General features: G+C 43.4%; 1 protein-coding gene across 1 annotated transcript; it reads right to left on the minus strand.

Annotated features, from left to right (window-relative positions):
- Nucleotides 1-7,206: 7,206 nt before the first annotated feature.
- On the minus strand, nt 7,207-10,527 carry LOC119276312. Its single transcript, XM_037557349.1, has 2 exons — nt 10,073-10,527; nt 7,207-8,678 (listed from the first exon to the last, which is right to left on the minus strand). The coding sequence occupies exons 1-2, from the start codon at nt 10,325-10,327 to the stop codon at nt 8,523-8,525; spliced, it is 411 nt and encodes a 136-aa protein (XP_037413246.1). The 5' UTR covers nt 10,328-10,527; the 3' UTR covers nt 7,207-8,522.
- Nucleotides 10,528-11,115: the final 588 nt, after the last annotated feature.

An 11,115-nucleotide genomic window follows, 5' to 3' on the forward strand; every position in this document is an offset into this window, starting at 1 on the left:
TCCGTCATGGGTTTTGCAATCTTGGAGAAATTCTCAATGAACCTCCGGTAGTATCTTGCGAGTCCAAGAAAACTCCGAATCTCTCCAACTGATGAGGGTGCTTCCCAATTTGTCACAGTGACAACTTTGGTGGGGTCTACTGCTATCCCTTCTCCGGATATAACATGTCCGAGGAATCCAACTTCCTTTAACCAAAACTCACACTTGCTGAACTTGGCATATAACTGATGTTCTCTGTGCTTCCCAAGTACCAAACGCAAATGCTCCTTATGTTCCTCTTCATTCTTCGAGTAGACCAAAATATCATCAATGAACACCATGACGAACTTATCCAGAAACTCCATAAACACCTTGTTCATCATGTTCATGAAATAGGCAGGTGCGTTAGTCAGACCAAATGACATAACGATATACTCATACAGCCCGTACCTGGTGGTAAAAGCCGTCTTAGGTATATCCTGCTCTCGAATCTTCAACTGGTGGTATCCTGATCGCAGATCGATCTTGGAAAATACCTTAGCTCCTTGCAACTGGTCAAACAAATCGTTAATCATTGGCAGTGGGTACTTGTTCTTGATATTCACTTCATTCAGTCCTCAATAATCAACAACCATCCTTAAAGATTCGTCCTTCTTCTCCACTAGAAGCACTGGTGATCCCCAAGGTGACGAACTTGGGCGAATATAGCCTTTATCCAGTAACTCCTTAATCTGCTTCTTAATTTCCTCCAAATCTTTTGCGGGCATCCTGTATGGTCTCTTAGATATCGGCCCTGTGCCTGGCAAAAGCTCAATCAAAAACTCAATGTCTCTATCCAGTGGCATGCCTGGCAACTCCTCTGGAAATACGTCAGGGAAATCCTTCACCACTGGTACTTCCTCCTGTACAACTCCTGATAAGGAATTTACTTGAGTCCTCTTCGCCACATGCCGGGATACATACTTGATCCTTCTTCCTTCTGGGGTGGTAAGCAAAATCGACTTACTGGCGCATTCAATGTTCCCTCCATACTTCGATAACCAATCCATGCCTAATATCACATCCAGTCCTTGCGACTCAAATACTATTAGGTCTGAGGGGAACACATAGTTACCAGTCCTTAATGGTAACCGATCACACCATAGACTAGCCATATACTCTGCACCTGGCGAGGTTACTAACATGGGTGACCTAAGGGCTTGCGTTGGCAGTTTATACTTATACACAAATCCCCTTGATATGTATGAATGCGATGCACCAGTATCAAAAAGAATGATTGCAGTAAATGACTTAACCAAAAACTTACCTATTACGGCATCTGGCTAGGCTTCAACCTCCTCCATGCTAACGTGGTTCACCTGCCCCCTGTTGAAAGGGTTAGGCTTCTTCCCAGAACTTCCATTGCCATTTCCATTCTTAGCTTCAGGACATTCAGTGGCATAATGTCCAGTCTTCTGGCATTGGAAACAGGTAATGTGGCTTAGATCCCTCTTGGCTGGCGTTGATGGGTTGGCACGATTCTGGTCGTTGCTTCCTCCATTTCCATTACCATTCTTGGGGCCAATATGGTTGTGCGAACTCCCTCCTGCATGGGTATGCTGAAAAGTTCCTCCCGAGTTCGGGGTAAAATGAGGCTTCTGCTGAGCTCCAGAATTGTATTTCCCTTGTCCATACTTCCTCTTGCGGTTGTCAATCTGCTGCTGCTTCCCTTCAATCATGAGAGCTCTATCTACCAACTCCTGGTAATTGTTAAAGGTTGCCACCATCAACTGCATGCTCAGCTCATCATTCAGTCCTTCCAGAAACTTCTCCTGCTTAGCTGCATCCGTAGCAACGTCATCTGGGGCATAACATGCTAGCTTGCTAAAGTCATCCACATACTGGCCAACTGTACGCCCTCCTTGGCGCAAGTTGCGAAACTCACGCTTCTTCATGGCCATAGCTCCTGCTGAAACATGGGCAGTACGGAAAGCCTGCTGAAAATGGTCCCATGTGACAGTGTTGATGGGGTAAGTGGCTGTGAAATTTTCCTACAATGATGTTGCCGGTCCATCAAGCTGATGTGCGGTAAAACGCACCTTCTCCGCATCTGTGCATCCTGCAGTGGTCAACTCCCTTCCCATCTTGCGGAGCCAATCATCTGCAACTATCGGCTTGGTGCTACTGGAGAACACCGGCGGATTCAGTCTCAAGAAACGGGCTAAGTGATCAATAGGTGGTGGTGGTGGTGGGTTGTTGTTGTTGTTGTTGTTGTTGTTGTTGTTGTTCCCCTGATTTTGATTCTGGACTAGCATCTGCATCAAGGCATTCTGCAGCTGGATCAACTGAGTGAGCTTATGTGGGAAAGCAAATCCATTGTCATGTCTCGGAGGCATCTGAGGGTTTAGAAAAGATGAGAATACAGAAAAGAATGAGGTCTATAGAGAAAAACACTACCCATATGCACATGAGACAAAACACAAACAATATCACTTCAATCAATTCAAACAAGGGCATACAATGGTCTAACTATCGTTACAAAAGTGCTCGGGCTATACTATATACATGGGGGGAATACTACTACTGTTATGGTGGTCGACTAATTGATCGGTCGAAGACTCCATGATATCTGCTCCAGCTTCATCAAAAAAGTCATCATCGCTATTGTCTGGGTCTGAGTCGGTGTCGTCGATGATGATGTAGTACTCCGGGCAAGTGCAATCATCGTCTTCTCCTCCAGTCGCGGGGAATCCCATGAATACTTTTAGCTTCTTCTTTAGATCATCATTCTTTTCCACGAGTATCGTCATTTCCTCCTCATATCCGTCGCGTGTAGACTTCAGTTCTCCCTCCAGTTCCGTGATCTTGTTCATAGCCTTCTTTAGATCTATCATGCCTGCGCACATCTGGTTCTCCTGGCGACGAATGTGTTGGTTTAACTCCTCGATGAAAGCTGCAATTGATCTATCCTTCCTGGTGCTGATCATCTCCCATTGCTCATCTCGGCGCCCACAAATTTGGTAAATAGTATCCTTGAGATCCTTGTGGTAAACTTCTCCAATGCGTCCCACGGTGATGTGGGCTGCCATGCTCTTTCCTAGACTCCAGTTCGTTGCATCAAAGGTAAACTCTATGGGCTCAGTGACTGGCATGAACGTCCTTCCTGGAACTTGAACTTGAATCATCCAATGCTCCTCTTCTGGTAAAGTGGCAATGTAGGTCCCGGTGAAGCTTGGTACTCCGATGTTCAGGTATCTGGTGACTTCCTTCAAGTGGCGTCCAAAGGGTGTATCTTCATCTAGTTGCGTGAACTTGTTCCTTGCATCCGCCATCCTAAAAGAGTAGAAAAGGGAGAGGAGTCAGAAACGAGAAGAGAGTAGTGATCTAGGGCTTTAGCTTAGTGGTCGTGTCCTATAGTCAGTGTGTGCTCTGATACCATCTTGTAGCGACCAGACCTTAAACAGTCTGATCTCTGTGCATCAGTGTCATCCCTGGATCGGTAATGCTGACACGCACAGTACTTGAAGGATTTATAACAGAGTAGCAATCACACACTTAGTACATCGAATGTCTCAAAAGAGAACTTATTACAATAAATATGGCTTAAGGCCATCTAATATCGATAACAGCAGAAGGCTTGGAAGATAAGCGAGTCCATCAACTCCAACGGCATCACTGAGTATAGATCACGACCTAAGGCACCTTACTCGTCGTCTAAAAAAGTCTGCAACATGAAAGCTGTAGCCCGAAAATTGGTCAGCACATGGAATATGCTGGCAATGTAACACATAGAGAGTAATGAACAGAAAAATGCTATACTACATGCATATATGGCTGGTGGAAAGCTCTATGGTTACAGTTTTCCGTAAAGCCAATTTTTCCCTATAGCAAAGGAATAAATTTTATTTAACTAACATGGTGGTTGTAAAACATTGGGAAGGTTCCTCCAACTCAATCCCAATTAAGCATCAACATTAACCCAACAAAATTTAATTAGGTAACATGATGAGATTCACATGATAATCCAGATACTAGATACTCAAAACGTCCATAACCGGGGACAGGGCTAACCATGATTAGTTTATACACTCTGTAGAGGTTTGCGCACTTTTCCCCGCAAGACTTGATCTCCTCCGTTTGATTTCTCGCACTACATGGTGTTTGATAAACGGATGACCAAGACATAGTCTTTCAGAAGCATTAACTCTTTACTCTGGGTAGACAGTACCAACCTACATCCCCTACATCTGCTAGTCTACCACTGAAAGAGGTCACACAACATACTCAACTATGCTAGAGCCCATAGTAGCTTGCGGCTGCACACGGAAGTTTCTAGCATGAATAATCTCATGATCCCTTTGAGCCTGGGTGGCGGTCCATAGGAGAATCACATGGTACCCCGGGATTTCCAAAAATACAGGCAACACTGGGTTCCCCAGGTGCCTCAATCTACCCAGATGTGAATTTAAGTTGCCACCTTCAGTAAACTATTAATTAACAATAATCACATCTGTCATGGATACACTCACCCAATCCACGTCTACTAGCATAGCATAGCAATATAAGCAAACATAGAAGTAACTCCCAAAGGTTTGATAATAAACAGGACAATAGGTACTACCTCATCTACTTCCCAAAACCCACATGTTAAACCAGATTCTAACCATGCAATTGTTTGAGGATTGATCTAATGCAATAAAACTGGGTAGTAAAGAGGTATGATAAAAGTGTTACTTGCGTTGCTGATGATCCGTGAAACCTAGAGACTCGTAGTAGCAAGCGGCGCACTCCGGGTACTCTATCGCAAGCAAAGAAGCATACAATAAGCACTGATCTAATGCACAGGTAAAACTCAAATAAGAGATCTAACCAGAAAGTTCAACTTAAGAACTCCAGTTTGCAACAAAAAAATCAAATCGAACGAAGCAACAAAAGTCAAACGGTGAAAGAAACAAGCTTCATTTACTAATCTGGACCTAAGTCAAATTTTACAGTAGAAAAAACTTGTTTGAGTTGGTTAAACGGAAATAGGGTTTCGACATGAAACTCCAGGCGCTTGAATCGCCTTATTCCGATAAACGAGCGAAAAGTTATACTAGAACGAAAATCAGATTAGAAATCGCGATCAGAAATAATCGCGGAGAATCCGAGAAAAAGAAAAACGAACGAACAGGCTAACGAACGAACGTTCGCTGTCTGCGACTAAACGACGAAAACCGTTTGTTAAAACAAACGTATGGACGAACGTCCGCAAAATAAATAAATAAAAACGATCTATTTAAAAAACGCAATCGCGGTTTTATAAAAAAACCGGGCGGTTTTCTAAAGAAAACAGCTGGCGGCGGCGACGAAGTCCGGCGGCTACCTCATCGGCGGCGGCGGCGAGTGGCGGCTCCGGTGGCGAGGGGATCTGGCGGCGGGGCGGCGGAACGGGGCGGCGGCTGGCGGCGGCGGCGGATCGGGGGTGGGGCTAGGGTTTCGGGGTGGCTGGCTTATAAGGACTCCGGGGCGGACACGGCCCGGTAGGTATATATATATATATATATATATATATATATACATCTGGGCTATTCTATTATGCATAACAGAATATTATTTTGTTACCCTTTTTAAACTGACGGTTTCAAGTGGTTGTACTGATGTTTTCGAAGCGGTTGAACTGATGTTTTCACTTGTGTTAACAGATCGTCTTCTTTAATTTAAAAACCTTTTGTAATTTTTTTTGGAACGTGGCATGTAATATATTGTTGGAAATCTCTGGACAACCATATTTCAAGTATATTGAACGTTTTTGCAAAATCATTATGGTTTAAGAGCAGTTTTGAAAAAACCATTTTTCCAAAACCGAAAACGTCAATCATATTTTGGACTCAATTTTCAAACGGTTTATCGGAATTGAGCAAATAAGATGGCGTTGGAAAGCTGGTGAAAATCCGCATCTTCCATATATGTATTGCTTTTTCTAATTCTGTATGATTTAAAAGTAATTTAAAAAATGGTGAAATTCTTGGCGAAACGTATTTTCGTGATTTTTTGCAAAAGGTTTGTGGATTGACGCAAATTATACGGCGTTGAAAAGCTATGGAAAATGCGCAACTTTTTCATATAGAAGTGTTTTTCTAATTCCTTACAGTTTAAAAACGAATTTGAATACGGTCAAATTTGATTTTGAACGCGATTTTTTTTAAAAGTTTGTCGAAATATGGCATATAATACACCGTTGGATAGCTATCGAAAATGCAAAACTTAGTCATGTTGAACGTTTTCTCTACTTCGCAACCGTTTAAGAGTAATTTTGAATATGACATAACGGATCCTGCTGTTTTCTTGTCTGAAAAACAGAGTAGTCGTACTTATATATGTGTATGTTTGTAGTGAGCTATTTTTTATAGAGAAATTTTGAATGGTTCCGAAAAATGTTACTTGTACTGATGCTTGCATGGGTTTGTAGTAAGCATGTTTTCACTAACTAGACTTTGCTCCGTTTTTTGGGTAATATTTTCTCGTAAGTTTTCAACGGTTTACTGTATCATCGCCCCAGTACTTGTATGGTTTGTATCATCGAACTGAATGATATTTTATTCAAAAATAAAATGTGTTTGTTTTGTTCCTTTTTATTAACTCAACATTTTCTTGACAGCGTTGTTCTGAACTTTTCTCATTTTACGACTTGTACTGAGGTACTTACTAAGCAAGATTTTCATGGGGTTTCTTTTTTTGCTTGAACTTTACAATTTGAATTTCTGTTATTTCTTTTATTCCGAACAGACCACCGTTCTTAACTCGTACTGAGGTACTTACTACGCCCGAACTGAGGTGGCTGTCGCGTGTCTTGGTGTGTTTTGAACTCGATGATATTTTATCCTCAATTTACTGCCCATTTTTTTCATCACACTTGAGAGAGTGATTAATACGTTTACTTACTGGCCAGTAACACACGAACTCCTCAGGCAATAATACATGAACTACTAGGAACATAAATTTTCATCGAGCACTTGAAAACATAAGCCATTACATAAAGAGAAGCACCGAACAGTGAATGTAAAAATAACTCCCGTATCCATCATATACTGGGAGCTTCCACTTGAATAGGAAAATTTGTTTATCCCTCACCAATTAAAACACCCTCACCAATTAAAACACGAAACCTGAAGAAAAGAAGTATTGGTTTCTCATTGACATAATAACAAACAGGAGCACAAAATCATAGCTTTTCATCAATTCCCAAAAGAATTCTTCAATTCCTGAAACTTCAGAACAGCAGCAGCTAATTTTTCCTTGTAGAGAAAACAAACAGCAACACTAGAAATTAGCAGCACTCTCATGGAAAGCACACACCACACACACACACACGACACATTGTCCAGCTCGCCCTGCATTCACACTACATCGGCACGAACATGAACACACATGAAGGACGCACGCACACAGCAGGATATGCTAGCATGGACGTATGTAGAGCGTGCACACAACCCACCAACTACCTTCCAGGAAGGATCCTTGTGGTCACACGAAATCGCTACAACATTAGAAGCTCCATACTTTTTGTACTGATGTTTTTTTCATAATCAAACTGTTGTAACTTAAGGACTATAACTACTACAGGATGCCAAACATTTTTTTCCATGAACTCTGATCCATTGAGACGAGGCGATGAATAGCTCAGGCTACAGGCGGGCTTTGCTCTTTGTTCATGGGCACACAATAGGTCGTCGCGAAGGAGATGCAAAAACAGCAGGAGTGCATCCGCATAGTTATTCATCTCCATATCAATAACACTTGGCCACCAAAAACCTGACAAATGTTTTTCCCTGAAAACACAAAACAATTTTGAAATGCATCAGTACACCCTGACATTTTTAGTTTCAGAAGCAACCAAACATGCTAAATAGTACTCATGTACTTACTGGAACCACACATATCCTAAAATATTAATCATGTACTTACTGGTACAGATTAAATTTGCCAATGGGAGATTAAGCTCTCCAAGTGCAGCATGGAAGGAGGAAATAACTGACTGTCAATAGCACTCAGTGGTATAGTATTCAACATGACAAAATTGAACGTTCAACATTAGATGGGAACTTGGACGGGGCGCATTGCTCTACTCGGACAGCGCCCAGTGCTCAACTTGGACGGATGAGGTTGTCGTGCGCTTGGGAGGTTCCGCACCTACATAATTACCATAAGGGGATTACGGACATCTCCCATGTCTTCAGATGGCGGAACTGCAGGCCAGCTGTTGCTGCTCCTTGAACCGAAGGGAGAGAAAAAATGCGGACCTATGGCCGAGCACAATGTCAACTTGATATTTCATTAGTACTAGTATGACTGGACAAGAAACTAATTAATTTTAAACACTAAATTAAATCCGGATAGCTTAGTGAAATTGCAATATGGAGCTTTAGTCACCTTCCCGTGACAAAGAGTGACAGATACAAAGTAGTACTGCACATTTCTGAAACACTTGACTAAAACCATAGCAGCTGTAGGCCTGTCGTCATCCATGATGGTCTTTGTGATTACTTATCCATTTTTTTAGTATCAGCACCATGGCTACCCCTTCAAGTAAGCACTTTTGGTGTAAGCATACATGAGCAGCGCTTGCGTGGAGGCCGCGTGAGGAACTGGTTAAGGACGACCACATTCGTGTTCGTGCTGCTGCCATTGTGGCAAAAGGGGCAACGACCTGTATTGGTTGCAGGAGCTGGACTGACCACCTAGGCATCACATCAAAGTAATTAGCAAGATTAACCACTAATTTTTACAAGAATTCGCCAGCAATTAAAAGGGTGAGAAATAAGAGTTCTAGTAATTATAATTTACAAACACTAGTTCAAGTCAGGTTTGCTATTTTTGAATTTGATGCATGTTGCGCTATAGGACTACTATGGGTTTGCAAGTTGGACTTGAGTACTTTTAAATTGTTTGCATAGTTTAGTGCCGAAATCTTCACCACAAAAGAACACATCTACAATACCAATCACATATAGCAAAATTGAACTTTCTGGGTCTCATTGCAACCTTGCTTCCTATTCAATTGAGGATTCATGTGACACTTGCTTCCCATTTCATCAGTACTAGTACGAAACAACAATAAGTTCAGAATTGTAGACAGCATCCTTCTCAGTACGACTCATCAGTACTATATGGATGTTACTTTTAGCATTTAGAATAGTACTGAACTACTGATCGATACTAATATTGTGTAAGTTGTACTGATTAGTACTGCTACTTCTCGTCGACATGCACTGATCGGTGCTAATATTGTTGTAAGTTGTACTGACCAGTACTTTTAACATTAAGAATAGTACTGATCAGTACTCGCAAGGTAAGTAGAGTGGAGTAAAATCTGCAGCTTCCTTTGAAGCGGAGATGACGTCGACATGCACTGGAGCATGGCGTGCTGGAGTGATACACTTCGCGTAGACCGGTACTTGAACTTGCTACACATCCACACTAGCACCAGCAGCACAAGTTGAAAAACACATGGCAGCACATTCAGTTGAAAATAGAAGAAAGCAGAACACAACATTTAGAAAATGCTCCAAACTCCACACACGAGCGAGACTAGGATGCAGATGCAAAGTTGAACGGCCAGAGCAGATCAACCAGGACGGACTCCACAGATGCACAGGGGGGCGGGAGGAGAGAGGCAAGCGGCCATCGGGAAACATGTGTGACATGATTTTGTGGTGGAATCTCTAATGTCCTGAATGCATTACTTGAAGAGAGAAAGGGAGAGGAGTCACCAAACACACACATCCAAAGTGCATGTCTCTCGTTTCATGAGCATTTTCAGTGCAGGTTCAAAACCATGCCAATTTGCCTTTTGATGCTTAAATGCACCTTCAGTGCAGGTTCATTACTGAGGTTTTTTTTCCACAAATTCATGACACTTTTTTGGCTTCATAGGTGCATTTTCAGTGCTGAATACCCGCTACCAAGTCTGCATGAACAGTTCAAGAACTCTTGATCATAGGTAGCAGTTCATTGGTTCAAATAAAATAGGCGTCACATGTGGATGAACAGTTCAACAATTCAGGTTTCATCAGTGCAAAGCTCACATGAATGCAAGTGGAGATGCTCGATCCGGAGAGGGGAGGGGCCATACCGGGGGTGGCACTTGTGCTTGCCCATGGCTAGAATAGGCAGTGGTGCACCGTGGTGGAGGAGATGGCTGGGGCGGGGGGTGGCACGCCAGCAGGTTGGCGTCGGCCGGCTCGATCCGGAGTCCTCGCTCGTCGGCGAACTTATCCACGGAGGAGAAGGCGAGGTGGCTCATGGGAAGGAGCAGCAGTATACGGCGGCACGCGGTTGGGGCATCGACCGGTGTCACCTGGACAGTGGAGCAGGCGCAGCCGCGCATGGCAGAGCTCGGGAGGCGGCCTCTTTTGGGAAAGAGTGGGGGGAGGGGAGGCCGGCGAGCTGGGGGAGAGGGGCGGCGCGTCAGGGGAGAGGGGCGGCGCGGCGGCGCATCTGGGGAGAGGAGCGGCGCGGCGGCGCATCTGGGGAGAGGGGCGGCGGCGCGTCGGGGTAGAGGGGTGGCGCCGCGGTGGGGGACGAGGATGGCGCCGCGGTGGGGGACTGGGGTGGCCGTGGGCGGCGCGAGGCGGCGGGGCCTGGGGCGGCGGCGAGGCAGGGGTGGATGGGATCGGGGACTCGGGAGGTGGGTGGGCGAGTTGTGTGGAATTGCTTTTTTTCCTTTTCAATCCATCCGGTTCGGGCCCGTGGGCTAGATTCAAGAAATTGTGTCGCGCGCGCCCTTATAGAGCCGAGGGGTAACGGAATATTATTCTGTTACTAGTAACAGAATAGTCCAGCCCTATATATATATATATATTCATGCAGAAAAACAAATAAAAGAAATACTAAACAACTTCAAAAATCCTGAAGTAAATTTTCCCCGTCCTATAAAAATAAGCCAGACAAGGTGAACATTTATTTGGGCCTAAAATGCAATTTTGAAAAACGCGTATTTTTCCTAATTCAAATAAAATAGCGACAAAACTCCGAAATGAAATCTTATTTGATTTTAATATTAAATCCTCAATATTTCTATATTTTGGGAAAGTCATTTTATTCCCTCTCTCTTATTTTTATAAAAGAAATATTTGAAGATAAAATAATTAAAATCAAATGATCCCTTTTCTAAAT

The sequence above is a fragment of the Triticum dicoccoides genome, chromosome 3B, assembly GCF_002162155.2.
Source record: "Triticum dicoccoides isolate Atlit2015 ecotype Zavitan chromosome 3B, WEW_v2.0, whole genome shotgun sequence".
NCBI lineage: Eukaryota > Viridiplantae > Streptophyta > Magnoliopsida > Poales > Poaceae > Triticum > Triticum dicoccoides.

What these genes read in the sequence shown, in the direction of transcription:
- LOC119276312 (XM_037557349.1), bottom strand. Translation starts at nt 10,327, where the DNA reads ATGCGCGGCTGCGCCTGCTCCACTGTCCAGGTGACACCGGTCGATGCC. An exon ending in AAGCACAAGTGCCACCCCCG is followed by an intron (nt 8,679 to 10,072) that starts GTATGGCCCCTC and finishes TGTGATGCCTAG; the next exon opens with GTGGTCAGTCCAGCTCCTGC.